The 27763-nt window shown below is 38.3% G+C and overlaps 1 protein-coding gene across 10 annotated transcripts in view; it reads right to left on the bottom strand.

Moving 5' to 3' along the window:
- CEP170 (centrosomal protein 170) overlaps window positions 1–27763 on the bottom strand; it is a 125302-nt gene that overhangs the window by 25361 nt on the left and 72178 nt on the right. For 7 of the 10 annotated variants that reach the window (XM_058701156.1, XM_058701153.1, XM_058701150.1 and 4 more), the window contains exons 8-13: window positions 25853–26329; window positions 21182–21345; window positions 20702–20995; window positions 9793–9942; window positions 7127–7253; window positions 2915–4729 (exon numbers count right to left, since the gene is read on the bottom strand). In XM_058701156.1, coding sequence (XP_058557139.1) covers window positions 2915–4729; window positions 7127–7253; window positions 9793–9942; window positions 20702–20995; window positions 21182–21345; window positions 25853–26329 — 3027 coding nt within the window. The remainder of the gene's footprint in view (window positions 1–2914; window positions 4730–7126; window positions 7254–9792; window positions 9943–20701; window positions 20996–21181; window positions 21346–25852; window positions 26330–27763) is intronic. The other 3 variants (XM_058701160.1, XM_058701158.1, XM_058701159.1) reach the window with 1 other exon arrangement.

The following is a 27763-nucleotide window of genomic DNA, read 5'->3' as shown; positions in this document are numbered from 1 at the left end:
ACATTTCTTTGAAAAACTTTTTAAGACATGGCCTAAAATATGAAATTTGAAACATCACAGAATTATTTTCACATATGCCAATCTGGACATATCACAGGCTCTGGGTTCAGATATTTCTAAATCCTTTAAAGTTTACAGTTGATACAACACTGACCAGTATGATTTTACATTCTTTTCAATTGTATTTCAAAAGCTAAGACTTTTTATTTTCTTTTTCCACTCAAGATATTATAATTTTCTTAAATAGAAATGTCATGACATCAAAGACACCCCAATTAGCCACTAGACCAAAAAAGTGTCTGTTTTTCTTACTGCTGTTTTATTACCTACCCAATGTAACTGTTTTAATACCTTATCACTGACTAAAAGATCCTAGCTTTGTCCTTCCAGATAAGATGTAATAAGATATAAATGTGTATCTTGAGAGAATGTGCATTAACAATCCTGGATCACAAGGTGGAACACAGAACATGAACTCAGTAAATCAGGATTACACAGATTACAGTGCACAATATATCAAATACACGGTACAGTGGCCTTGTATATACTACTGAAAATAATCCAGTAGATTCCAGCCATCCCCTGGCAGCTTGCAAGCAAGCAGATAAAGACTATTTCTGAGAGCCAGACTAGACGTGGAAGAAGCCAGAGGCTGGGAAGGAAAAGGCCTTGACTTCTTCTCCTGCCATAGCTGTGTGAACAGGGCACATGATTTCATATCTTGCCCTTAGTTACCTGAAGTGAGTAACCCTTCCAGCCTTTGAATGCCATGGTTCGAATTATTTAATACACTGCTGTTATGTATGAAGAAGGCCCACATCACATACCTCAATTTATCCTAGGGGATTTCATTAAACTGAACTCAAGGTACTTTTTGCATGCAGAAAACTGCATGTTTATCAAGTTCTGGATTCAAGGCAGAAAACAAAGTTTATCTTTAGACATGGCATCTTATAGTGGTTTTTTAGACGTGCTTAAGTAATGGTACTTGGCTTGCATCTCACGTAAGCCCCTCCTGTTACGTACTGAGGAGCAGAACCACAGCACTCGTGTTAAGGACCAGACGACCAGTACAGAAGGAACTGCTCCACGCTACTCGGGGACACACAGCTTGCGTTACGGCTCATGGTAAGACAGGAGAAAAGTGTAACACTTCTCTTGTGCTAAACAGAGACGGGTGAGCAAACAGGCAACGCGGCAGAAGAGATCTGATCGCGCTACGCGTCACAGAATGCAGCACAAAGGAAATGTGAATTGAAGAGGTAGGGCCATAAGGAACGACAGGAAAACGATAGGTAAACATAAACCAGAAGACAGCAGTCAGTTTTAAAACACCTGCAAAAACTGCAGGAACCACCAGTGAAAGCCTGAAGCGCAGAAGGAAGATGGCGCTGATAAGGGAATCACTGTCCATTCGTTTGGAATCGCGATTGTATGTTACCTATCTTAAGCCTACGACCGTTCCTACCACAGTTCTGACCATCATCACCACAGCCACTAACCGGGAGGGAGGGAGATGTGAGTGCAGGGGAGGCAAGCAGCAGCGGGAAGGCGACAGGAGGAATAAAAAGTGAAAAAATAAAATAAGGAGCATTGTTCGGGGTCTTGTAGGCCACAGAGAGGTAGATTCCAAACTATGAACATAGGACTGCAGACCAACCTTCCCCTCACTCTCCCCCCAAGACTCAGCTCACTTGGATGCTTGCTGACAAGAAATTTTTAAGTCTTTTAACAGCAGGCTTCCCCACACTGGCCCTTCCAGCCACACCCAGGGGTGAGGCCGATTATGAAGTAATGATACCATGCTCACAGGAGACATACAAATATCTGGGTCACATCTCTGGCCATGCACATACTCTCACTGGCTGCAGCTCTGAATACGAAGGTACAGACAAATATACTAGAGGCAGTTAAATTCGCTGGGGAGGAAGTAACTTTTGGAACTGTTACATTCGATGATTGCTAATTACTTTAGCTCAATGATAGCACAGGGCTTCAGGAGATAATGCTCACAACCAGTTACATGTCTATAGCCCAGTGTGACCCATATGTGCTTAGTGATTATCTCATGGATCCATCTTCTTCCACTGAAATATACCATGGATTAGTCTTCACCTGCCCCAACCACAAACAGATTGAACCTTAAAAAGTATATGAGGGGCGCCTGGGTGGCTCAGTCGGTTAAGCATCCGACTTCGGCTCGGGTCATAATCTCGCGGTCCGTGAGTTCGAGCCCCGCGTCGGGCTCTGTGCTGACCGCTCCGAGCCTGGAGCCTGTTTCAGATTCTGTGTCTCCCTCTCTCTCTCACCCTCCCCCGTTCATGCTCTGTCTCTCTCTGTCTCAAAAATAAATAAACGTTAAAAAAAAAATTAAAAAAAAAAAAAGTATATGAGACATTTCTAAATAAATGGGAAAGAAAGGGTAAAACGGCAATTATTTCACTTAGCCCTGAAAGGAATAATAAAAGGTATACTGCTTTTCTTCAGGTTAAGGGCTTTGAATCACGTGAGGATATTTAAGAATCAGCCACACACTTTTAGCAGTTCAATGTTACTCCTATTATTTAAACCAGATACCATTCCTCCTCTAATTCTGACACATGGGTCCAGATGCCTCGCCAAGCAGGCAACTAAAACTCCTAAATAGGTTCCATATACTTCTAATTTTGAAATCACTATTTTGCCCTAGGTCATTAACTGGAAGGGTGTGTAAATGTCTGAATTTTCCATTTACTAAGCTAACAAAAATAATTTTTATAGGAGAAAATACCCTCTTATAGCATAACCTCTCTGTTGAATATTTTTAGAAGTAATACTAGACACTTATTTAAAAAAAAAAAAAAAGAAAGAAAGAAAGGAGTCCCAAAACATAAAAGAAATATGCTAATATTATAAAAAGTCTGGACCCAATTACCTGAAGGAGAGCCATGTGCTGAGGTCATACTTTTGACCTTGGAGTCTGATAGTCGAGAGATACTGTTAGCTCTAATTCTAGGAGAAAATTTATCTGATGGTACGAGTCTGGCTCCGCTTCTAATGATGGCCTCTGCAGTCCGTGAGGAGGCACTACCTCTAGAGATGGTTGCTTCAGAGTCACTGCGAGCCGACAATGAGCCAAGCCTTGTTCGACGGGGCTGAGCCAATAAATCAATCCGAGAGATGTTACGCCTTCCTGTGGGGGGCTTGGACGTGGAACTGGTGGTGGACACTTCAGAGGCAACAGATGCTTTGTCAGCATCAGCCAGTTCACTGTCGGACACTTCGCCAAGCCGTGCTCTGCGCAAGAGGGAAGTCCTGGTGGGTCGTGGCCGCGGAAGAGTGGTTGACTTACTGGATGATCCAGGTGTGACGGGAGAAGTCTTAGATTTAGTCACTTTGCCTCCTTCCAGTTTGGAATGTGCATGCTCATCAGTTGAGGTAAGTGGAGTCCTTCCATGAGGTTTACAAGAGTAAGTTTCCTGATCAGAGGACATAATATCAGAGATCGCAGAATGAGGTACACTAGAGGTCTGGTCGTCGTCTGTTAGGTCTACAGAAGGCTGTCTTATTCTTCCACTGGACTGTACAAATTTACGACCATCTGCTCTTGAACCTACATCTGTGGAACGACTTTTCGTTTTCTTCTCAATTTTCTCCCTACCACCTGAAGAGGACGATTTTGTAACATCTTTGGAAGGAGAACCTGTGGAACATCTGTCTTTATAGAGACTAGTGAAACTCTTTCGCTTTTGGGTTGACTTTCTTTCAGTCTCTCCAGTAACCAGACTGATGGTACTAGCTGTGTCCACATCAGATTCTGGTGAAATAGAGTTGTCTCTATTGTAACTGGGAGTATCTGGGCCTTCATCAGTTTTATTATCTTCACGCAGTTTGGCTTCTAGAAAAGCCATTACTGCTTCTGTGTCTTTTAGAATAAGGGTTGTGTCCATACTAGAATCAGTATCCATAGAGTCACTTCTTTCTCGTATTCTGCTGGCAGCTGTCAACGCTAGAGAAGGGGGTGTAGATGACGTCTGCTTATTTATGTGGGGGATAAGTTCTATGGGTATGTTTGGGCTAGGTTTTTCTATAGTGAAGCTTCCTTGTCGCACTAAGGACTTGGAGGATTCCTTCTTGTCTCCGCCCTTTGAAGACTGACCTTTCAGAACCTCCTCAGCTTTTCTTCGCTTGCCCTCATTTTGTATCACCCTTTCTCCTTTGCTTGTAGAGTGTCCTGGAATTTTTTCTTGAGGTTGTGACTCCTGTTTAAAAGATTCCTCCCGACACCTATCTATCTGACCCGAAACATTTTTTGAAGAAGACAACTTGGTAGGCGTCCACTGCGCCTGTTCTTTTTGTTCTTGTTGCTGAATTTTAGCTAATGTTTGCTTCACCAAAGAAGTTTCCTTATCAGTTTCACTTTTGTCCTTCCCAGAAGAGCTGCCCAAGTGAAGCAAGGTTTTATTGTCTCCGCCAGTTTTAACAGCCTCACCATTCACTGCCCTGTTCATCTTGCTCAGGGCTCTGTCGGCATCCTGCTTATCTTTCTGGTATACCTGTGTGGGTGCTTCTTTCTCCTGAAGTTCTGTGTCTTGTTTTTCTCCTATCTCTGACCTCTGTGTTAGAATCTTGGACTTTTCTTCACTGGGAAGCTGAGGAAGGGTGCGTCTCCTCCTCTCTCCCTGACTGACCAAGGACGTTGCTGAGCCAGTACTTCTCACTGAAATGCCAGACTCACTGATGTCTGTATCTATAAAATAAAACCACAAAGAATAAATGTATTAGGGCAAAAAGGTACAAATACAGAGTACCCTATTAGATTTTGCCGTGTAAGTTAAGAAATGGCTTGATGTACAAGAAAACTCTGAATAAACATACCAACATGGTAACAGAGTAGTTTCAAAAGCAAGTACAGTGCCAAGACATAGAACAGGCAGATTACTAACAGGGGAGTCAAGACAGGCAGTTTTAGGAGATGAAAACTGGGGTCATCCGATCTTACTCCTATATCCGCTGCTCTCTTTTTCTTTCAATGTATTTTATGGCAGGGAAGGTCACTGTGTTCATTTTTGCTTTTGTGATGTATTCCACCCATGAGATTTTGCTCAAGAAGCTGTTTTACAGAATTGCACAGAGAAGGCCTAAATAAACACTTCCAATTATATAAGAATAATATATTTAGCTTTTAATGCACACTGTTATCTATCTGAAAGAATGACAAGTTTGGATTTCCTAAGTAAAACGGAAAATGCAAACCTTTATTAGGTTTTCTTAAAAAAAAAAAAAAAAAAAAAAAAAAATTTAACACCAATTAGAAGAATTTTAAAAAGTGTGAATGTGAAACAAGATCACAGGACTTGTCATAATTTTAAACACTGAGGGATTTTTAAATTATGGTCTTCTGGCATATTAACACCTCATATACAAATACATGATCACTTTCTCTTTTTACAATTAAGTAGAAGCCAAAGAGAAAATACATACTTTGATGTTTCCATGTTAGAGAAATTGAGAATGCTTCAGGATTTTCCTGACTTCTATAAATGGAACACATTTCTGACAAAGGGAAATATAAATTAACATATAAAGCATTCTAATCTTTGGGAGATAAGTGGATACAAGATACTAAGACATAGCTTCTGTAAGTCTTTTTTCCCCTTATAATGCTGAAAGTTTAACATTTAAATTTCACAGCAATGTAATGGTATGATGCAGGAAAATAGCTACTAAACTTACTGATTCAACTTCAGCAATTATTGTTAAGTTACTGTATTATGTCTTGGCTCCTTGATACTACTTGAAGCGCTAAAATGTAAGAACCGTTTTATCTTTTTTAATTTTTCTAGGATTTCTCACACTGTCCTGCTCCTAACACACATAAGATGAATGTTTAACAAGAATATTTTAAGATTTAAATGGATTTATCAGCTAAATAATTTAGAATATGATGAAATAGGAGCACCTGGGTGGCTCAGTCGGTTGAGCATCCGACTTTGGCTCAGGTCATGATCTCACGGTTCGTGAGTTTGAGTCCCGCATCAGGCTCTGTGCTGACAGCTCAGAGTCTGGTGCCTGCTTCTGATCCTGTGTCTCCCTCCCTGCCCCTCCCCCGCTTGCGCTCTGCCTCTCAAAAATAAAAAAAAACATTAAAAAAGAAAAAAGAATATGATAAAACAGAAATGAGATAATGAGGGCCAGGCAGTTTGTTTTATTTTGTAACAAGGGTAGAATTTTGCCTTCTACAGCTAATGCTTACTAATTTTATAATGGGTTCTTTGGTAAGTTTATCTAGCCCCTCTGACCCTCTCTGTTTGGGTGCCTTGTTTCCCCGAAAAGTGACCAGTTTATGTTAATCAATCTGCAGATCATTCAGTCTTTGATTTTTGGGAATACTATCAATTACTTCTAATTCCTATAGTAAGTAAATGATATACCTTTTCTAGTACCCTGCTCAAATCCTTGCTGAGTAATGTTTACAAAATTCCTAAACCAGATTTTTGGAGTGCCATAAGCCAGGGGCAAAATAAATTTTCATTTGTTTTCAACAATAACAAAATTAAGAATACACATAAAAAGTCACAGCAAATTCTCCTTGAGGGTTTTTAAATTAAGAATGTAGTTAACTGAATCTAAAATAAAATCATTAGGCATAAAATTTCATTTTTGTTTTAAGGAAACTTAGTTCACAGAAATATTACTAGAAGGTAATAAAAATCACATTACACAGACTTGCAAAAGATACATTAAGTAAATTAAGTGTGTATTCTTTTTTATTGAACTGTATTGAATGTTTTTTAAATGCACAAAGTAGCATTTAAATATTTGTTGTATTAATGATATTAATGAATGTTGTAATTTAGAACTGTAATTTAGAAAATTTAAAATTTTCATTTTTACATGTCATATATAAAAATACATATATATATATAGATATATACATATTTCATCTACAAATTACTTCTCATCTTCAGTTAGGGTTTTATTTTAATGATACCTGCATTATTAGTGCAAATAAAATCATATATGTAATATAAGCATGAGAATATGTGATTTGTTTATTTAGGTTTAATTTACTTCTCACTATACAGATTTAGCTTGTTTTTTACAAAGCTGATTCACAAAAAAGAGACCAAGAGGAAGAAAATACCATTCTCTAAAGGAACAGGTGCAGATAATTCCATTATCCTTTCTTCTTGATCATGTCTTGTGTGGTTTGCAGCCAAACTAGCCCACTGTGAAACCCAGCGTTTGTTTCCTGATGAAGATGTGCCTTCCTAAAGGAGGAAAATAAGGGAACGAAATAGCCTATTTAGACAAGAGAGAATTCTATTTAGTTACATTATCTTGTCATAAGAAGCCATATTTAAAATTCACATTGCTATATTATCATTTATTAAATGTCCTCAGATATAGAATGAAAAGTCTCTAGGTACCCCTTTTAACTACATCTTATCATTACTGTAAACGTAGTATAATTTTCTCTACTTATTAAATACTAACGATGGCACTAAAATAAATGCTTGGAGCTTAACATTTTCTGCGGCTGGATACACGTGGGTGTGTCACCAGGGCCTCACGGCTACCACACTGAGGCTGGCTCTGCTTCTGTCTCTGGAGCAGGAGTCTAAAGATCTATTCCTAAGTTGTTCTCTGGCCCTCTACGTGATTCTAGGACGCGGACTGGTTCCAGAGTCTCAAGGAACATTAAATCTGCCAGGTCGTGTCTTCAAGGATTTCAAAAACAAACCCAAAGCTCTAGACTTCTTTTTACAACACTTCGCTGTTTCCAGAAGAAGCTAGAAATCACTCAGCCTTTAGTCTGAGCCTAGGCCTGCACATGTCTAGATCTGGCCTTAAGGCAAGTACTCTCTGAACTTTCATAGTCAAATGTGAAATGGAATTTAATTCATGAAATGGCTCTACAGACTTATGGACATAGAATGGTAACTTGAGGGCAATCCAGGCAAGACCTAGGGAGTACAGAAAAAAAATTATGTTCCCTCACAAAAAAAATAAGTCAAATCTTAATTTTGAGACTGGAATGACAACTAAGGAATGGAAGGCTATCACCAAAACTGTATTACAAATGATTCAAAACACTATCTTAAGTATCAGATTTACAGGCTAAAAACTGATGAATATTTCAAACAGGCTACAGATAACGACTTCCAGAATAGGTTAAAGCAGTAAGTATACAGTGACTTGCACACAATGAAGCCTAAGGATTCCAAAACCTGCTGGATCCTTGAAGTCCCTTTCAAGACTCTACTAACTGCTCATGCTTCTCAGCAGGAAGGAAGTACCAGAGCCCCTCCCACCTTCACTGACACACACACTTATGTTCTGTGAAGAGGTTCTCATGCCCTGTGTCGGAGATTCTCTCCACGGCAGGTACATACTGGGCTATATATCAATTCCACTTGGGATGGGTTGAGGGGATGGGGAAGGGAAGAGGGAGTCTTATATAAAAGTTCATGGTCACCAGAACCATTCCTGGTAATCAGAACACCAGAACACTGCCTCGCATAAGTATCACTTGTTTTCAGTAAGTAAATTAAGTATCTTATGAAACGGAAACCAGAATTACAGTTCTGTATGATCAAGGAAGGAAACAGAACACTGAAATGCAAGAAATGCTTTAACAGCTTTCAGGAATAGGCATGCCATAAAGGGACCATTTTAACATTAATAAACGGATAGGTGGATTTCCCTGTCTATAGAAATATTCTATTTATGTTTCTGACAAAGGTAACATTTCATTTGTGATTGTTTTATTTGCCATTTGTATAAATTAACTCATTTCTGGAGAGGTGGTGTAGCATACTGAGTAAGAGAATGAATTAAGAAAACAGGGCTGCTTATGGTTCACATTCTGGCTCCACAAGGTGCTAGTTTTATGACCTTGGTCTACATATTTCAGTTTCCACATTTGTAAAATGGCACGAGAAAGTTCCTACTGGATGTTAGCTCTGATTGAATACATTATAATGAATTAATACTTCTCAGTTACATATTTTTTTTTACATTTATTTTTGACATATCACTGGAATGAAGTTTCTAGTATCACTTCCAATAAGGGAATAACCATTTGTTGGGGGCACAGATCTCAGGCAATTACTATGCTGAGTGCTATACATACTTCACTGAACTCCCTGTAAGTAGGTTTTATCAAAAATCCCAACTGCACAGACGATAAAACGGCAGCTAAGAGAGGGGAAGTGACCAACGACACAAGGGCACTTGGACAAATGTGGCAATTCTGGGACCTGAGCTCAGGTCTTCTTAGCTCTACTGCACCCATGCTGACTCCCCAAGCTTGCTAACCAAGCCATCCTTGACTAACTTCAGGTCATTCTAACAACATCGGGGGCTGTCCTGCACTGGCACTTATTCAGGTATAGAAATTCTATCTGCCAGGCACTACTGGGCACATCCTTCCTGGCATGACAGAAAGATCTACAGATCTTTCCATTCTAACTACGGGCCCTCCTAGGAAGTACTACTGGAGTATACTTTTTCTTTTATCTCATAATGCCAATCAGAGCAGTGAGTTCATTAACTGCTTACTGAAATTAACATTTTCCCTTCACTGATGAACAGAGTAACATAATTTAAAAGAAATAACAAAAACTGAAACAGAATTACTGCAAAAATTGCTTTAGGCTTTTATTAGAAACAAATTCAGTTGTGAGAATTTAGTTTTTAGAAGAATTTTCAAAGGAGTGTATCAGTTACTTAAAATAATATAACTACAAATGATAAAAATTCACATTTCATGTGTGTAAAAGTCACATATGAGGAAGAGATGTATACCTCTGAGTTGTGAAATCCAGGTGTACTCAGTGGCTTTCTTTCTTCCATTACTACCGCAGCAGAATTGAGAGCCCAATCTTTTATCAGGTCTTTATGTTTTTCATTAATAATAGGCCTATTATAATCCTGATTGTCATCTACTCCAAATACCTAAGAGAAGAAATTATTTTATAAATGAAAAGTCTGAGCACCAGATTAATATGAATATTATCAGTAACTTCAGAGGCAAATAAAAATATTCTAATTTCAACAGGTAATTCAATAATCAGGGAAACTTATTTAAGGACAGGGAGTGAAGGTTGGAGAGGAAAATTGGGTGTGGCAGCTCATGTAAATCAAACTATCCTTTTTAATATGTAGCAAAGTTCTGTTTGATAAGTAAGAAATATCCAGGATATTACATTTGATTTATTAAAAGGTGTTAATAATGTTAAATACTATAATAATGCAAAATTAGGAAAGAATACACTTTGGCTTGTTTTCAGCTTATCTCTTTGCTCTTCTATTTTTAGGAAAGAGGCATGTTGCAAAACTGTAAACATAAGGCTGACTTTACCTGTTCCTTTCTTAACAAATGTTTAACGTTTATCTATATGAACTAAATTATACTTAGAATTTTCTAAGGTCCCGAAGAACAGAGTTTGTTGTATGATCTCTGTATGGAATACAGTGAGATCGTCAAACTTTTTTTGCCTAAAAAAAAAAAAATCATTGAAAGGCCTTTGAAATGCAGATCTTGGGTCTACTCTCACAGATCAGCATTTTCAATAAGCAGGATGACTATGGTCAACACTTGTGAAATATTTAAATACAGAGACCAATAATCATATGCTTGATCAAGGGGAGGATCTGAGTCTGACTGACTTCCTGGCACGTAAATAGGCCCTGATGTTGCCAAACAGATTGGAAAAAGGTTGTAACTACAAAAACTGCAACGTTCCATTTTATTTACTATTAAGTCTCTTAAGCATTATTCATAGGTGTTATTTGTGGCTCTAATTATTACAATCAAGAAAAACACTATGTGTTTGAATTGATGCTTTGTAGAAAAGATCTTAGGAACATAACCAAAGGGCCTTTTTTGGTATAAAAAGGGGAAAATACCTTAGGTTAAACTATTTTCTAGAAAGCTTTTCAATGATTGCCTGATCACATCTGATAAATTCTGAAGTCTACATTTAGTAAAGGAAACATCATTCTCAAATTCACTGAAACTTGGAAATTTTACCACTAGATGGCCTTATTACTTAATATTTAACTCAAATAGAACTGTATAGTTTTCAAAAATTGTGATTTAGTATTCTGTTGAAGCACTCAATATTCAAATTACCTTTGCTTTAGAAGCAAATTGTACATTACTAACTTTAAATCAAATATGGATTTTAGTAATACATGGAAGTACATGGAAGTTTACAGAAGGGAAAAACAAACCTGTTTCATTTTGTTAAACATCAGAATTAGTAAGTTCAACAACAACAACAACAGTAAAAATACTGTGTATACTGTCCTGTGTGTTCGGCCTCTAGTGTCACTTGTAAAGAAAGCAAATTAGAGCTACTCGAGTTATTTAGGACTGTCTTACAAGAACACTGAGAAATTTTTCTAGCTTAAGTCACTGAACTCCAAATTTATTTCCTTATTTTTATGATTACGAGGAATGAAAAATCTAACTCAAGTTTGGAAGTAAAAGATAAAAACACCCAGGTGTGAGTATGTGCATGTGGTATCTCTCTGGCATGTTAATTTGCAAATGATCTCAGGGGATTTTCTGACTTGGTAACATTTACTTGGACACTTCACACTCAAAATGGACTTGCAAAACTTGCTTTCCTCAAACATAGAAGCACCACAAGTTTCAAACAAAATATAATCTCTCCAAATCACTCTGAAGCTATTTTGAAATGACAACAAAAGACACAGACACAAAGAAGTAACGCTTCTAGGGAAGAGGGGCTGACGTCGGACAGAAAGAACACTCAGATGACTTTCCACAGATTCCTTGCAAAGCATTGGAGACAATTATACACACGTCTGTCAAAGAAGTTAAATCACTATTTGTGCCCAAACAAGTAATAGGGCCTGAAGCACTACTGTGTGGAAAAAGAAGCCTTCAAAGTTCCTACCTATATTTTTGAGTGTTCTGGAAAATTAATGATAGCAACGACCAGCCCAGCTTGAAATCTAGATCTTCCTGTTTGTGTCTAGGTGCAAAAACATCCCCTCGTGAGGACTTTCATGTGAAAACCAAGAGGACATAAACACGCTGTGTCTGTGTACTTTAAAGCTATTAAAATTTTCACGTTTCGAAAAGTACATACAATCTGACATGTGAATCAAGAGTTGGACCACACTTCAGACCAAGTTTGCTACATTTTCTCTTTTCATTATAAACTTTGTCCCTGGGTGATTTCATCCACATCCAAGCTTCTCTTCAATTTCCAACTACAGACAGATGCTTGCCTGTCATCTCTCCTCACAGATGGCTCAAAGGTGTTTCGAACGCACTATATGTTAATCAGGCTCATGATTCTCTTCCCTTCTCTGGGCTCAATCACACCCCCCAACTTGATATGTGTAAAATCTGGTTTTCTCATTCAGCTAGGGACTTTTTTAGGCTGGAAGTCTAAAGTGAGGAAGGGAGAGAGATCAGATGCCTGTCTGATTGTTAGGCAGGGCCCTGCACACCAAGTTTGTCAGTTTCTAATTCTTCCAGATGGGGGCAAAAGAAAGGAGGAATAGATGGGAAGAAAAATTTTCTTTTAGAACTTGCACTGTCAGAGCTCTGTGGGTCTGGGAGAGGTTTAAAGAGAACTCATTCACGCCAGGGGTGGAAAGTGTTCATGCCTCTAGGGGCTTTGATCCAAGCAGGTGCATCTCTAGTTTAGGGAGTGACCTGTGACCCCTCCTGTGGCTTCTAGGTCTCGGGTAAAAAGATGGCACTTCCCTCGTCATTCCACTCTCAGCATTATGGAACATGCTTTACCCCTTTCCTTTGAATGAATGCATGTGATATTTGGTATCTCACCTTGGGATTTCACATCTATGTCTCAGCAACTACTCTAATTTTAACAACCTGGGACTGAGGTATGGTACTTACTCTTTGTAGGCTACTGGGCTAGCTGCCATAGGGGCTTCAAAAATTTACATAACTCAGCCCTAGCTCTCAAGGAGCTCAAGTCTAATACAAGAAGCCTAAAAAAAAAAAGAGACTGTCACCTGAACCATGCAAGGGCACTCTGTAGTTAAAATTTCCGTAAGATCTTTAAGTTTTAAATTTAAAGAAATGAAACATTCTCTAGATGATAAAGGACCAGTATGTGCAATACAAACCAAGCCTGTGAAAAGTGTGACCTTGGTTTTTTCACTAGCATGTTATCATCAGTGTCATTATTTAAAAGCTCAGACTGTACAGAAAATGTCCACAGTTCCTAATTCTGAAATTGGAGAGCTGGGGTGGGAGAGGGAATAACGGTATATCAAACCAAAGAGTACAGGGTCAATTTTCATGGGGGTAAATATCCCACCTACTAAATACTCATAAAGGGAGGTCAAATTATTTTTGGTAACATCAGATAAGGAGCTTTGTTTATTGTGACAGGGAAGAGACCAGTGTGAAAAGGCGTGTTGAAAGGGAGAAGACTTGGGCATATAAAAATAGTAATAGGTACAAATGCTGAGCAAAATGGTAATTCAACAGCAATAATCCTTAATTTATTAGTTAAAACACTTTCCAAATCAGTTGAAATTCAGGTTTCAACTTTCCACAGAAATAAGAAACACAATGGTAGGTTAAGTATCAAGCTTTTCTGGGTTTATTTTAAATTAGCAACTGAAGACAGTACTGCATTAGTATATCAATCAGGGTGTCAAGGCTCAACCTCAGATGACCAGGACAACGCTTTCCTCAATGAGCAAGGACCTCCTAGGTAGAGAGAGCAGGGTCTCTACCAGTTCAAGTCAACAGCAAAGGTTCCCATGAAAATCACTTGATACGTTAAGAACTATGCAGAATCCTAGCTTCTAACATCAGGGAACAAAATCCGGATGACTTTATAGAGGAGAATTTGTTCAAACATGTAATTTTTCATAAAAATCTAATTTCACTTTTGGAAAGAAAAATCCTTTAAAAATCAATGGAATAAATGGCTCTAAATGTTTAACACTGTGATTTTTAGAACATATTTGTAATCAACTTTTAAATTTAAAACGCATTTAAAATTTTAGGAAAAAAGAGCTCAGAATGGGGTTAAGAGAGACATTTTATATTTTATCATGGTATACAAACATGCGTACATGCACGTCCACAGCAGTATTATTCACAATAGCCAAAGGTGGAAATGGCCCAAATGTCATCAATAGATGAATGGACAGATAAAATGTGGTCTATCCACACAATGGTGTTATTAGTCATAAAAAGGAATGAAATACTGATACATGCTACATCAAGGTTGAACCTTGGAAGCTTTATGCTTGTGAAAGCAGCCAGTCACCAAAGGCCACACACTGTATGACTTTCCATTTATATACGAAAGGCCCAGAAGAAGTAAATCCAGACACAGAAAGTAGATTAGTGGCTGCCAGGGGCTGGGGGAAACGGAACCGAGTTTGGCATCTCTTTCTGGGGTGACAAAAATGTCCTGGAATTAGATAGTGCTGGTGGTTGTATAACTTTGTAAATGTGCCCAAAGCCAATGAAATATACACTTTAAATGGCTAAAATGGTGAAAGTTATGTGAATTTTACCTCAGTTTTTTAAAAAAGTCACCATCTAGTTTGATCCTGTTCCTTTTTACTTCTGTCTGGGTAAAAACATGCTCTCAGAACTTTGCCCTTTCCCTGCCCTACCCCGTGCGCCTTGACTCTTCCGTTCCTTAGGAGTTATATCCACGACCTCTTGCCTTTCCAGCACTGCTTAACATCTTCTGTTAGCTCCTCCTTTCGTGTCCTCAAATTATGCTCAGGTCTAATCTCCTGCTTCTACACTTAAAAATGTCCAATTTCTCTCTTTATGGCTCATTTTCTTGACATGCATTCCTTCCTTTCGTGTCTAAAATATGGCTGTTCATCAATGACCATGTTACCTTTTCCTTGCCAAGCGGATTTCTAAGTGCTGTTAGCTGGGTATTGCTAGAAACGTAAAGGCATGCCCAGTCTCCTACTAATCAAGGCAACTCCCCTAAGACTTAAACACATGGATTTCTTCTAATACAACCTATACTCCTCAGCTTTCTACTGACAAAGCAAAGCTTATAACACATACAAGGTTTTAAATGACACATCAAGGTTTTAAACGACCCATTTTAACAAGTTATGTTAGGATCAAGATACAAACTAGTTTCAGCAAATAAAAAATACAGCAAAACCTGTTTGTGGAGGACTGGCTGAAAGTGACCAATCCACAAATTCACTAAATAAAGCAGCTTATCTATAGCTTAACCACATACAAATATTGACAGAAATTAAAAAGCAGGTCATGCAGTTTTCTTTCTCATCCATTCATTAAAAAGGGACTGAGTGTCTGCTATGTGTCAGGCACTGTTCTAACAAGCACAAGAGATACAGAAGTGATCTGACAAACCGGGTCATTCTAGAAAGGCCAGGCAGGATATAAACTAGCTAGAGGGGAGTTCTATAAGGAAAATAAAACATGGTAATGTGATACAGAGAGAGCAGAGGTGAATGCCAGGGCTACTTGGGCAGGGTGGGGAGAGAAAGTCTCTGAGCATGAATACGGAGAAGGAGCTAGGTGTGTGAAAGCACTCTAGGTGGCAAGTACTGTTAAGCAGGAAAGTCAGTAGGATTTCATATAATAACACAGGAAGGAAAGGGGGAAAACCTAGTAAATGTTAAGCTTTCAACTGATGAAGAAAGGTGAGGGCTCAGTTGTGAAGCTCTGGGAACACAGCAGGAGAGGGTTTCCTGTACCTGAGGAGGGCTACGAAGGAGAGCTGAGAAGGGGCAAGGAGCCATAATCACAGTGACCAAAAGTAAATCCTTGTGATACAGATTAAAAGAAAAAAAATGATCAGTGAAGAGAGGGCAAGAAAGATTAGTATTAGAGGAAGAAAAACGAAGCCCTCAGAATTTGCTGGCTAAGAACTGCTGTTTGCTTTGGCCCGGGAACTCAGATTGTTCCTGGATTGGCACAAAGTGGAAGCAAACATGAAGTCCAAATCAAAATGCGGCCTGTTATCAAGGTCCTCTCTTCTTACTCAAGGCTCTGAGCTGATCTCCTTGTCTTAGTTCCCACGCACGTCGGACCCTGAGTCTGAGTGGACCTGGGATGTGCTGCCTTTCTGCGTTCCGTCGGGCACTGTCACCCAGATTTTGACTCAGGTTTATCAGGGTTCCCCTGGCTCTGACTTGGTCGAATCTGAAGTCTTGCTGTGGACTTCAAGGTTTGTAATATCCCCTATTCCAAACTGCTTACAGCTGGATTCAGGTTCTCAGCACTGACTTTCTTTGGGCTGCAGATATTCTTCATCCTGTGTTTCCAATCTTGTCATAGTTTTCCTGGTTCTGGATTCTTCCCTACCACTTGCTGCCTGCAGAGCAGCATCAGTAGATACAAGGCCCATGAGAGAAGAGACTATGCTGAGAAGAGGTATTTTGGGGGATATATGGACAGAATCAAAACTCAAGGCAGGAAACTTATGGAAAGTACTTTTTTCAAAAGAGCACCTCAAGCCAATTTTTTTGACCAATTTTTTTTTTCTTGTTGTTAACTTAATATTTAGCTTTCTGTTCTCACTACAGGTTTTTCTCCCTTTGCCTGGAAGACTAGGAAATTGCCCTCATAACATCCTCCTCTTCCCTCAGCAGGGTCTGTTTTGATAGAGGAGTGGGAAGAAGAAACTGGTTACTGTGATGGGTTCTCTAGGTCCCAGAGGAAGGCCAGACAAGGGAGGGCTGGGAGGCTATCAGTACTATGGAAGGCAGTTACCTTTCATCCAGGCAGTGAACAGCATTTTCTTATCATAGTGCATCTCCATGTAAGCTTAGACATAAAACTTAAGAGGTCTTCATAAACAACAGGCATTTGTGTTATAAAAAGAAGTGAATTTGGGGACAATGCATAAAATAAGGCTACCTACTGACAACCACACAACAACAACATGAACCAAAATGCTGTAATCCCATAACCTGGAGTTTGGTGAGGGGATATTTTGGTTACCTTCTGACTACAACCAGCACAGAAAAACAAAGATACAGTATTTCAGCTTGGTAATTTCTTTAAAGAGATCCTATTTTAACTACATGCAACTTCTCCTAAATTATACCTGTTCTAATTAACTTGTTTAGGCCCAGGAATATGATGTATTTGGGGGAAAAATTGAAGAGGCATTCAATGCTGTTATCATGTGATACTGTGGCTTACTGCTTTTTGACTCCAATGTGCTATTTTCTGTTTCTTGTGTTCAATCCTTTTCAGCCTCCTTTGTTCACTCTTATTCCTTTTGTCCAACAATGTTGGTGTTGCTAAGAACTTCATACTTTGTCTCCTCTCCCTCTGTACACTCTTTCTAACTAATCTCATCTATTATTTTGCACAGAGCTACTCCTTGATATTTCCCAACTTAGTATTTTTTAGCCCAGATCTCTTATCTAAGACTCAGATGTTTCTATCCAAATGAATACTGGGCACACCAGGCAGCTTTTTAATTGCTTTCTGTTTCCAATCCATTCTTCACACTTCTGACAATGATTAGATGTCACTGCCCTATTTAAGAGTTTTCAGGGATTCTCCTCCAGCATTAAAATATCTAAAGTCCTTAGTATGATACACAGGGGCCTTCAATATCTAGTCTGATCTTATCTGTCTAAAATAACTGTGGTCCTCTGAACAGGTCCTCCACACTCTCAATGCTCCATATTTGGAACAGAGTGCTCCATATTTCTGAAAAACCCTACTTTACCACGCCTGTTATGGGATTGATTCCACCTGCTTAAAAATGAGCTCGGTTGGCAATTAAATTCCGTATTGAAGACATATAAAATGCCAGGCACTAGGTTCCCACAGTTACGGAGTTTACATTCATGTGTGCACACGTATTTGGGGGAGTGGGAAGGTGAATAAACAGGGAAGCGTTAAGTAGTGATAAAGCTTATGATTAAAATCAAACAGGCTGACTTGACAGTGAGTGCCTACTCACTGTCTCTTTAGACTGCTTGGCCAAAAACTTCTCTGAAGGTGGGATGTTTAACCTGAGATCTTTTCTTGGAGGCTACTGGCACCCTTCCTCCAATAGCTTATGCCTATCAAAGCACTCAGCATTACTATTCTAATTCATGTTTTTACTTGTGCATTTCCATTCCTCTACAGACTCATGTTTCGAGGGGAAGAACTCTGTCTTTTCAACTTGAACCTCTCTCTTCTAACACAAAGCTTGGCATACAGCTGATGTTGAATAAAGGCTGTGAAAACAAATCAACGAAATAAACCAGTTTTCAAATGATGGAGTGAAAAGGGTAAGAGACTAAATGCAAGTTTTCAGGGCCAAACAATGAAATTTAGATGGAAAGCAGCTACGGCCCCAACTTCTATCCACACACCTGAACTCATCCAAGCAACTTGATATGATGCATGTACTGCTACACCCTCCCAGAGCACTCACTTCCGGGCTAGTCCTGGTCTTTGTTTTCTCCACACTTGCAGGTTACTTCATCTTCTTCACACATTTGACTCCTGCTTCCCTGCTTTTGTTTCCCAGAGTCTGACATTAACCTAATTTGGCCTCTGGCTCTAACCACAACGAGTAGACTCACAGCTCTTTTTCTCTGTATTCACAAGACAACCAGTGACTGTTTCCTATAGTTATGGGCAGCTTTGTTTTCTGGTTTATGCAAACTAGGAATGACCATTCACATAGAACCATTACTCCCTTAAAGGAATCCTGCTTTAAAATCTTGGTTTTCTCTTCTATCCACAGTGTTACCATATAATTTGCCACTGAAGAAAAAATGCTCATGATAATTACACACAGCAGGTATGCAGCAGGTTTTGTGGTCACTCTTTCCATCCAGCCGTATCCTAAGGGTCATGTGTACCAGGGTCATGTGTACTTGTTTTTTGGCTTTCTGCTATCCTGGACAGGCTGCTCCCTTGCACTTCCCCTTGGGCTTCAGATTTGACTCTTTCAGGCTGAAAACACTTTCCAGCATTTATCCATACCTTGTGTAGAGATCCGTATGTGGAGACTCTTGGTAAGGGTAATAACATAGCTAACATTTTTAGATGTCTTATTACAAGACAGGCATTGTGTATTATTTGAATTATATATTTGAATTCTTTTTATAAAACCTGGTGAACTTTCTTCCATTTTAGAAAAAAAGAAAGGTTCAAAGAGGTTACTTTACTCAAGGGCACATATCTGGTACGTGCAGAGTTTAACTTAATCGCAGATCTGTCTGCCTGCAGATGCTCATGTTCTTCAATACTACAATATAATCCCTCACCGTGAAATAACCTAGTAGAGAAAACATTGACCACTATGATCATAATATCCATAAACCAAACAAAGGCATAATAGGATTAAAATCATTATTAATCTGAATTCTAAAACTTATCATTTTCCTTTTCAAACCTATTCCTTTATTTTGCATGTGACAGTATTTTAGATAGCGATATCCTTGTTCTCAATGACCAGACAGAATGTTCTTAGACTTCTTTTAATATAACTGGAAAACTCACTTTATTCATCTGCTTCTTACTTGCTTTATTTCTCTTAGACTAATGGGTCTCTGAAAGTTTGGTGTCATACACTCCAACAGTAAACAATTTTGAGCATGTGTTCCTCAATAAATTATATACATGTCTATCCGTGTAGTAACAGATTGCATACACTACAGAACACACTCCAACGTGTAAACAAAGACTAAAAAAATAAAAGTAAAAGTCTTAATAATTTTCCTACCTCCCAAAGGTGGACCTCTTCGACTCCCTGAAAGCCCGCTCCGTGAACCCCTCACCTGAACTAGTGCCTCTCAAAAGTTAAGGTGCATACGAATTATCACCCGCAGATCTTGCTTTTAAAGCAGATTCTGATTCGGCCTGTTTAGATCAGGGCTAAGAGTCTCTGGGATTTCTAGTAGGCTCTTAAGTGACGCTAATGCTGCTCACACTGAGTAACAAGAACTTAAACAAGAGGTTAACATGTAACCAAACTTAAGCTGTTATTTTCTACGGTAAAACAAACAGCTGATCCTAAATTCAACTTTCCATAACTACAGGCAAAATTGTTAAAAACTGCTTTTAAAACCAAACAACCCAATCATTAGACACATTAACTAATAACATCAAAGAACACGTCTAAAATGTAAATAATCATCATGGCTGGGCATACACTTAAGTGGCTGAATTCAGAGTATCACAGTGAAACAGATTTTGTTTCCATACACTTCTTTTCTATCTCCAAAGGCAGCAGTGAACAGAAATTAAGAAAAGAAAATAAGGACAAAGAACAAAATGGACTAAAACATACACACTTTCACCTATTTCTGACATGAAACCAGTAGGCAAGATTCACGGGTGAATATCATCGGGTGATGTTTATGTTTATATTAACAGGGGCAGAGCAGCCTGGCTTTTTATGTAAACACAGAGTGAGAATGGTCACACAAAGTACACGGTTTTAAAACTCTATCTTATATTTACACAACTTTAAAAGGTCCAAACAGCTTATAAACATAAAGGACTTTACATGTGGAAGTCAGGCAAGTTCAGAAGATCAGCAGAATAAAATCAGAAAGCAGTTTGGTTTTATTGTTAGTTTTGCAGTTCCCTCACAAAATCCTAAAGTTCCCATGCCGCTGACTGCATGAGAACATTTCATGCTGACCCTCCAATAATTTCCAACAGTCAAATACACCAAAAGAAAACTACCACCATCCCCGAATTTCAATTATTTACCTTGTCAATCATTTTTCTTGCTTCCACTTCCTCACTGTTGGGATTCTCTAACTCAATGGTATAAGTACCCTTGTCACTTTGGTCATCATCATTATCCTTTTCAGAAGTGGCAGAAGTAGGTTGATTTTTTAACATTTTATCCATCTCCTGGCTTGGTCTGTGCCCAAGACTCCCTGAACTTCTCAATAATGCAGTTTGTAGGAAGGGAATGGACACCGATGGCTCCTCTGATTTCTGTTTTAACAATTTCCCATGTGGAACACCATGCCCCCCTCTGTGATGCGTAGAGCTAGTCTGGAAAGACAAAGAAACCACTTTGGCATCTGCTGTTGGAGATTTTGCTTTTTCAAGTTTTGTATGTGGTGTCGAGTAAGTAGTTTCCTGACACAAGATTCCCGCACTCTGAGTAAAAGAGTAGGACCGTCTTTTTCTGGGATTGTCTTCGTCAAAGAATGCGATCATAAAAGCAGTTTGACTTACGACAGCTTGGTCTTGATGCTTCTCAGTGGCCTGGGCCTTCTGCAGCTTTTTCTGTTCGGAGTGGTGCCGCCTTAAGTGTTCCTCGAGAGCAGCACGCTTGCTACAGCGCCTGTGGGCCCCAGCATTTTCTGAATCGCTCTGTGTACCGTCATCATGTTTATTTCCTGGACACAAAACAGAAGCCACATAATAGGGAAGGAGAAAGTCCCATGTAGAAAATTAGACGCATATACAAAAGTGTTACTTGCTTTTGGCCCCCTCCCCCTCTTCAACCCCAGTCATATGTTCGTTTCAGTAACAGGCTCGGCAAACTTCCCTCAACTGCAACGCTCACATTCAAATTTTCTCAACCAACAATGAGGTCCTTTATAAATAAATGAATAGGACTGCTTTTCTTTCTCCAAATTTTTAACTTTCTAATGATTCATTAATGCCTTAACAGATAAGCAATGCTATATCATCTGCGGTAGTCTGTATTTATAACATTAATAAACGTTAATCTGGCCTCCAAACCTTATACCTTCTTTAGCAATCAAAAATTGGTTTCTAGCCTGAGAGGAAAAGAGAAAAGAGAGTGATCCTCCTGAGATGCCTATTACTACACAGTAAAATAGAACACAAATGCCATAAAATGTGGTGAATTTTGACAATGTTTAATACTTCTAAAACTACAGCATACTTTTATAAAAAGTATACAAAATTTTAATACGAAGATGCAAATTTGTAGATTCCACCAATTACTATACACTTCTCTACAAGTGTCTTTCTAGCTATGAGAAGTTTTGCAAATTTACATTTGTGCTCTAAACTCTGGTGGCTTCAAAGAGTTAAATAAAGCATGCTAAAGGCCTATCACAGAATAGCATCGTCTATGAAATCCTATATAAATCTAACCACCTTCTGGGCAAATGGCAGGGTGCTAAATATAACCAGCTAAAAATCTGTCTTCTCTATAAAGCATGTAGAGTCAAGTTAGAATATGTTTGAATTTTGAAACATTAGGTTCCTAACAGCTTTTCTGTTACCCTTCATAGTTCTACTAGGGATTAAATGTGAAACATTAGAGAAATTAGTTTTCAATGATTTAGAATTTTAAGTATTTAAATAAGTACATTAGAAGAAATTATCAAATGATACTTATATTATTATAGCATAAATTTTTTTGAAGGTCAAGAATTTTTCTATGCTTCCTAAATTATTCAATTTTAGACTGAATGAATTACAAACGAGGGCTTAAATGATGGCTTCATTGGAAGAAAAGTGCTTCCAGTCCCAAGTCTGAGTTTAAACCTTTCCTGGGCTACAAATTCTAAATCTGAAGACCTGCTGAATAATGTAGTAACAAACAAGACAATGATCAGAACTGGACGATGCATTGGCTGGGAGGGGCAAAGGGCACACATCCAAAAGAGAAAGGGGAATTTTAATACTCATGGGGTTCTTTTTTGTTTTTTGTTTTAAATGTACTTAGAGGTTACCAACTGGTGCTAATGATTTAACAGAAGACTAGTTGTAAAAATGTACATAAAAGGTGTGAGAAGACTCAGAAGATAGAAAGAATCCACAGAAAAGGGTAATGTTTTGAAAAAGTCACAGGCAAGGGAAGCCAAGGGAGAGAATTAAACCAACACGAAGGGAGGCACTTCCCAGCAAAACAAAACTGACGAATGTCATAAACATCAGATACAACAACAAATCTGAAAATCTTTCTTCAAATTAGCAATTATTCAAAATGCAATCTGAAAAGAATAATAAAACCCCAAACAGGTGTTTAATTAATGGAATCCCCACCCTCAGGCAATTAAGCAAGGAATCAGGGATAGCAAATGGAACGCAAAACCAAACTAAACCACTAATTTAAATATAAAACTCATTGAAAACATGCTATTTTACAATCTTTTTCATTGTTGCACTGGCTGAACTGAAAAGGAATCCAGTTTCCAAGAGCCAGTAATAACTAAACTCTAAATTTCTGTACCAATAAGACCAAATAGCCCACACAGCACACATATACAACATGAAAACACCATCTTTACAAGACTTCAGCTCTTGTACCAACGTGTAAAATTTGGCACTTAAGTGGTGTTGGGTCCTTTTGGTATTTTGTAAGTTACAGTTTAAAACTTTTTATGGAGTAGCCATTTTCTTTCATGGAGTATTGCTATTCCTTCTTGTATTTCTCAGTGTTACAAAAGGGGAGACCCCTGGCAAGAACTGCAATTTCTCTTTGTACTCAACAACAAAAATCACTGGGAAACTCTCCTCTCCGAGTTTCTGTGTTGTCTACCATCAACCACACCTAAATATGTTGAAGTCTGTTCAGTATTTTTGGGGGCAGGTTAGCTGTACCAGGTCAGACGTTGTGGTCAAAAGAAGCTGCAAGTCTCCTAAAGGGAAAAGTGTACGGGCTTTGTGAGCATGATTTTCTTCACTGTCCCAAAGCGCGTGCACTTTACTCTTGTAGGAGCAAAGGTTTTTGCTTTTATTTTACTTACTTTTAATTTTTGAGACTGATTCAAATAATTGCTGGAAGTCTAATTAATGTAAAATTGTTACCTTTATTTAAAGTCTATGTATACACTTTCAACATCCTACCTAGATTGTGGAAATTCTTTGTCTAATGATGGCATATCTGACTTTGGGAAAAAGTCAAATGTCATTTATAAATATAACTGGAGCAATAAAATGGATCTATCTTGAACCGAAAATGAGTTATATTCACAAAGAGATTTTTTTTGTAAAATGGTCTGAAAGCCAATCCAAAAGAAGAGTTCTGAGCGATGGCAATATACTAGAACATGTGTCTACCCACAAATCAACTTTGAGGGAAAACAGCAATTTGTATAATTTCTGGTAAAAATTTTAAATATCATTAATGCACAGATACAGTGTGATTATGGGCATTAATTCCTGTGTTTGGAATCAGGCTTACAGATGGGCCTTGTTCAAGAAGAGAATGGCTAAAAATGATGGCTTAAAAATAATAGCTAATACAGAAAATGCTTATGATGACTAAAAAAAACAGTTATAAAATAAAGGGATAAAGGTATTTTAAAATGGCAACTTTTAAAATATCCTTTTAGCTCACTTTTGGCACATTTATTAAAGGTAGTTTGAGAAAGACCATGTCATTTCTAAATTGTCAAGGTTTATGCTACCTTTTATATTACACTTGGATATCAGTACTATTTATCGATTCTTACAAATGGTCAGCGTACAGATGGGTAGGTAGCTTTTATCTGTGAGCTTTCACCTATACGTACATATATAGTTCTCAGTTATGAATTTAATATTATCTGACAGAGGCAAAAGATAACAATCAATATGAAGAGTATAATGCAGGCAACTGCTTATGATTATAATTAGATTTAGTAATAGGCCCCAGCAAAGAATTAGGTAATCACACCACCTCACTATCCTGAAATGTCTTAGAAGCAAATCAGAACAGGTATTTCTTCAGTACTTGACCAAAATCCCAGGGCATAAAGTACAGGTTAAGCCAGGGTTCGTCTTATCATTGATAGCAAAGTCATTCATTGTGTATTCAAATTACTGAGTACTTGCCACATAATTAAGTCCCAGGTGAAGTGTTAGGGATACAGTGACCTCAATTAGCATTTGTTAAAGCTCATTAACTCCTTGTATAGTAACAGAATGGTCATATTAGCATGCAGTCATTTCTCTTAATGATAGCTTATGAAATAAAATTAAGATAGAGTAATTAAGATAGAGCAAAACAACAGAAAAATTATTCAGCTGATACCCTGTTGTACAGGTATAGACATCTGACTAATTTTGGCCAAGTGTTATACTAATAAAGCATATACTGACTACTTCACAAATAAACACTCAATTGTGGTTTCATAAGTTTTAATATCAAAAACATTTTTAATTCAATTAATTCCCAGTATCTCTAAACCAAGAATTTTGTTCTCTAAACCAAGAATTTTGTTTCACGAATAACCACTGAGAAAAGTTTGAAACATTTTCTCAACAATGTGACTGTATTACTGGGGCACCTGGGTGGCTCAGTCAACAAGTGTCTGACTCTTGATTTCAGCTCAGGTCATGATCTCACAGTTAGTGAGTTTGGGGCCCATGTTGGGCTCTGCACTGGCAGGGTGGAGCCTCCTTCGGATTGATTCTCTCTCTCTCTCTCTCACAAAATTAATGAACATTTAAAAAACCCCAATGTGACTATTATTACTAATGTAGAACTTCTCGCCCATTATCAAATGGCTTAAAATTTCTTTCAAAATCGAGACACTGACATTTCACTGGAAGTATCACAATAGAGAAGAACAGAATTGAACACATCTTTTCCTTAAGTCAAGAAAACGATGAGAAAGGTCTTCTAAGGGAATTCCACAGGTGAACTGAATGAATCTTTTATTTCCATAGGAAAAGAAATATTTTTAATGGCATAAATATAAATTCACAAAACCAATCTGGTTTTGGCAAGAAAATGAAAGCAGACTATTTTCAATGAGTAAGGTGGATATGGGCAGTATGGCTTGCTTCTGAGCTTCAAAATCAAAACAGGAAGCTTTGAAAGAGCTGAAGTTTCCTACCACATAATTTTTTATCTAGCAGTAGTTCGGTAACTGCGAAGACTGAATTTTCTTTGTCACAAAACAGCAAGTTCTGAAATGATCAAGTAATTCACTTTACCTTTCAACCTTTTCAAGTAAACTGGAACATCACTCTTAATACTTTTGGAATCCTCTTCTGTTCTTTCCCATAGCATCTGAGGAGGGTTGTTCTGTGCTAGCCAGTCAGCTACTTTATTTTCCGGTGCCATCATTCCTGTTTGAATCCCTGGTAGGTCTTGAGTTCCGGGAGAAGACTTCTTGGACTTGTGGCGCTGATCAGAAGCAAATTTTGTCACATGGTCTCTAATAGTTACCTTCCCTGGGGTACTGTCATCGAATTCAATGGTGAATGAAGCATGCCCTGCACCTGCTGTATGGGAACTCGGTGTGTCTCTTGTCGGGATCTCATGAATAGTGCTCTCTGCTGTTTGTGATGGCTGCTGAAATTCTTTGGTAGGGATTTCAAAGTAACTCGGTTCCCTACAGAGAGGGAAAAGTACGTCTCCACTTGCAGCTGCAGATTGTTCCTCAACGTGCTTGGCATCTATGCTGCACCCTAATAAAAAAATAAGAGAAAATTCAAAATATTTGGGAGCTTCTAGCACAGAAGGAAATATAATCATGGCCATTTGTGTTACGCCATGAGAGTCAGAAGGCAGATCAGAGCCTGGATGAAAAACCGGCAAACGTCAGAGAGAATTCTGAGATGTCGACTGTAAACACAGCGTTCAGGCACCAACAAAAGATGCAAGAGAAGCCGCGACAGCAAGAGATGGATCCTTCATGGCTAGACCGTATTTTTTCCAAATTAGATCCAGAAAGCATCCAAGTGCAAAAGAACTGAAATCAAATGTGGATGGAGATGCGCGTTCAACATACATATCTTAGAGTGACAGAAAAAATAGGAATTTCCTTATCAAGTCAGGAGGATGAAATATGTATGAACAAAAAGTACAGCTTCTGCACAAAGTAGAAAGAAACATGAGGTCCCCATGTGAGCAATGTTCTAGAAGTAATTATTCCACTTACCATTCTTCACCATGACACTGAGAGGCATTACTTCTCGAATTACAAAAATAACATTGATGTGCGATCCTTGTGAGAAGATGGATACATTTTGTAAAGAATGAAAGAATAACTAAAGATAAAACATGGTTTGCTTGCAGCACTGCGATCCAAGCAGCAGTGTGAAAGAAATAGGTTAAAAATAGAAAATGTAGTTGCCAGCCAATAAGCCCAGAAGAAAATTCACGTATATGTCTATACATGTGTCAGAATATGCACAAGTGTCAAGAATTCTTGGAGGAAAGCTGAATTAAATCTCAGATCAAAACAACCAGAGTTGGCAGAAGAAGTGAGCAACGCTGGGGTGCTGTCACTATTGTTCTGCTGTCTCAGAAATGAATATAAAGGTATAAAAATGCATTTATACATAATATATGTAAATGAATAAGTAAACAAAATACATAAATGAAAATGATAATTGAAAATTTTTTGTAAACTGTGTTACCAGATACTACAAATGCAAAAAATAAATGGATAGAGAAATAAAAAAGATTAAGCTGCTCTATTTTTCAGGAAGCAAAAGAACCATAGCCATTATTAAGATGATAAAGAGTTCAAATGAAAAACATTTTCCTAAAGCTCATAAAAGCACTCCGTTTTTAAACAGATTGATGGGAAAACCGTATGCAGGTAATTTACTAGGAGGAAAGGCAATACAGGGAGACGAGGCTGTTTCCAGTCATTCCCCAATTAAGTGAAGTAATATTTGGTCTCTTGAAGCATCGAATATTAGATCTTGATGGGATTCTTCAGGTGCTGTAATTGCATTCTTGGCAGTACTCTCTGAATATAAACAAACATCAAACTGTTTGCTTTCAGGTAACAAGAAGGGGACAGCAACACTGCTGTCATCCAGTGTGTGGAACAGGGTATAGAGAACATCAAGCTCCAGTCCCCCCGCCTCCCAAAACAAAACACTACACAG

Source organism: Neofelis nebulosa, chromosome 15 (assembly GCF_028018385.1).
Source record: "Neofelis nebulosa isolate mNeoNeb1 chromosome 15, mNeoNeb1.pri, whole genome shotgun sequence".
Lineage (NCBI taxonomy): Eukaryota > Metazoa > Chordata > Mammalia > Carnivora > Felidae > Neofelis > Neofelis nebulosa.
Note: the sequence above shows the minus strand (reverse complement) of the source record. Positions and strands in the feature narration are given on the sequence as shown.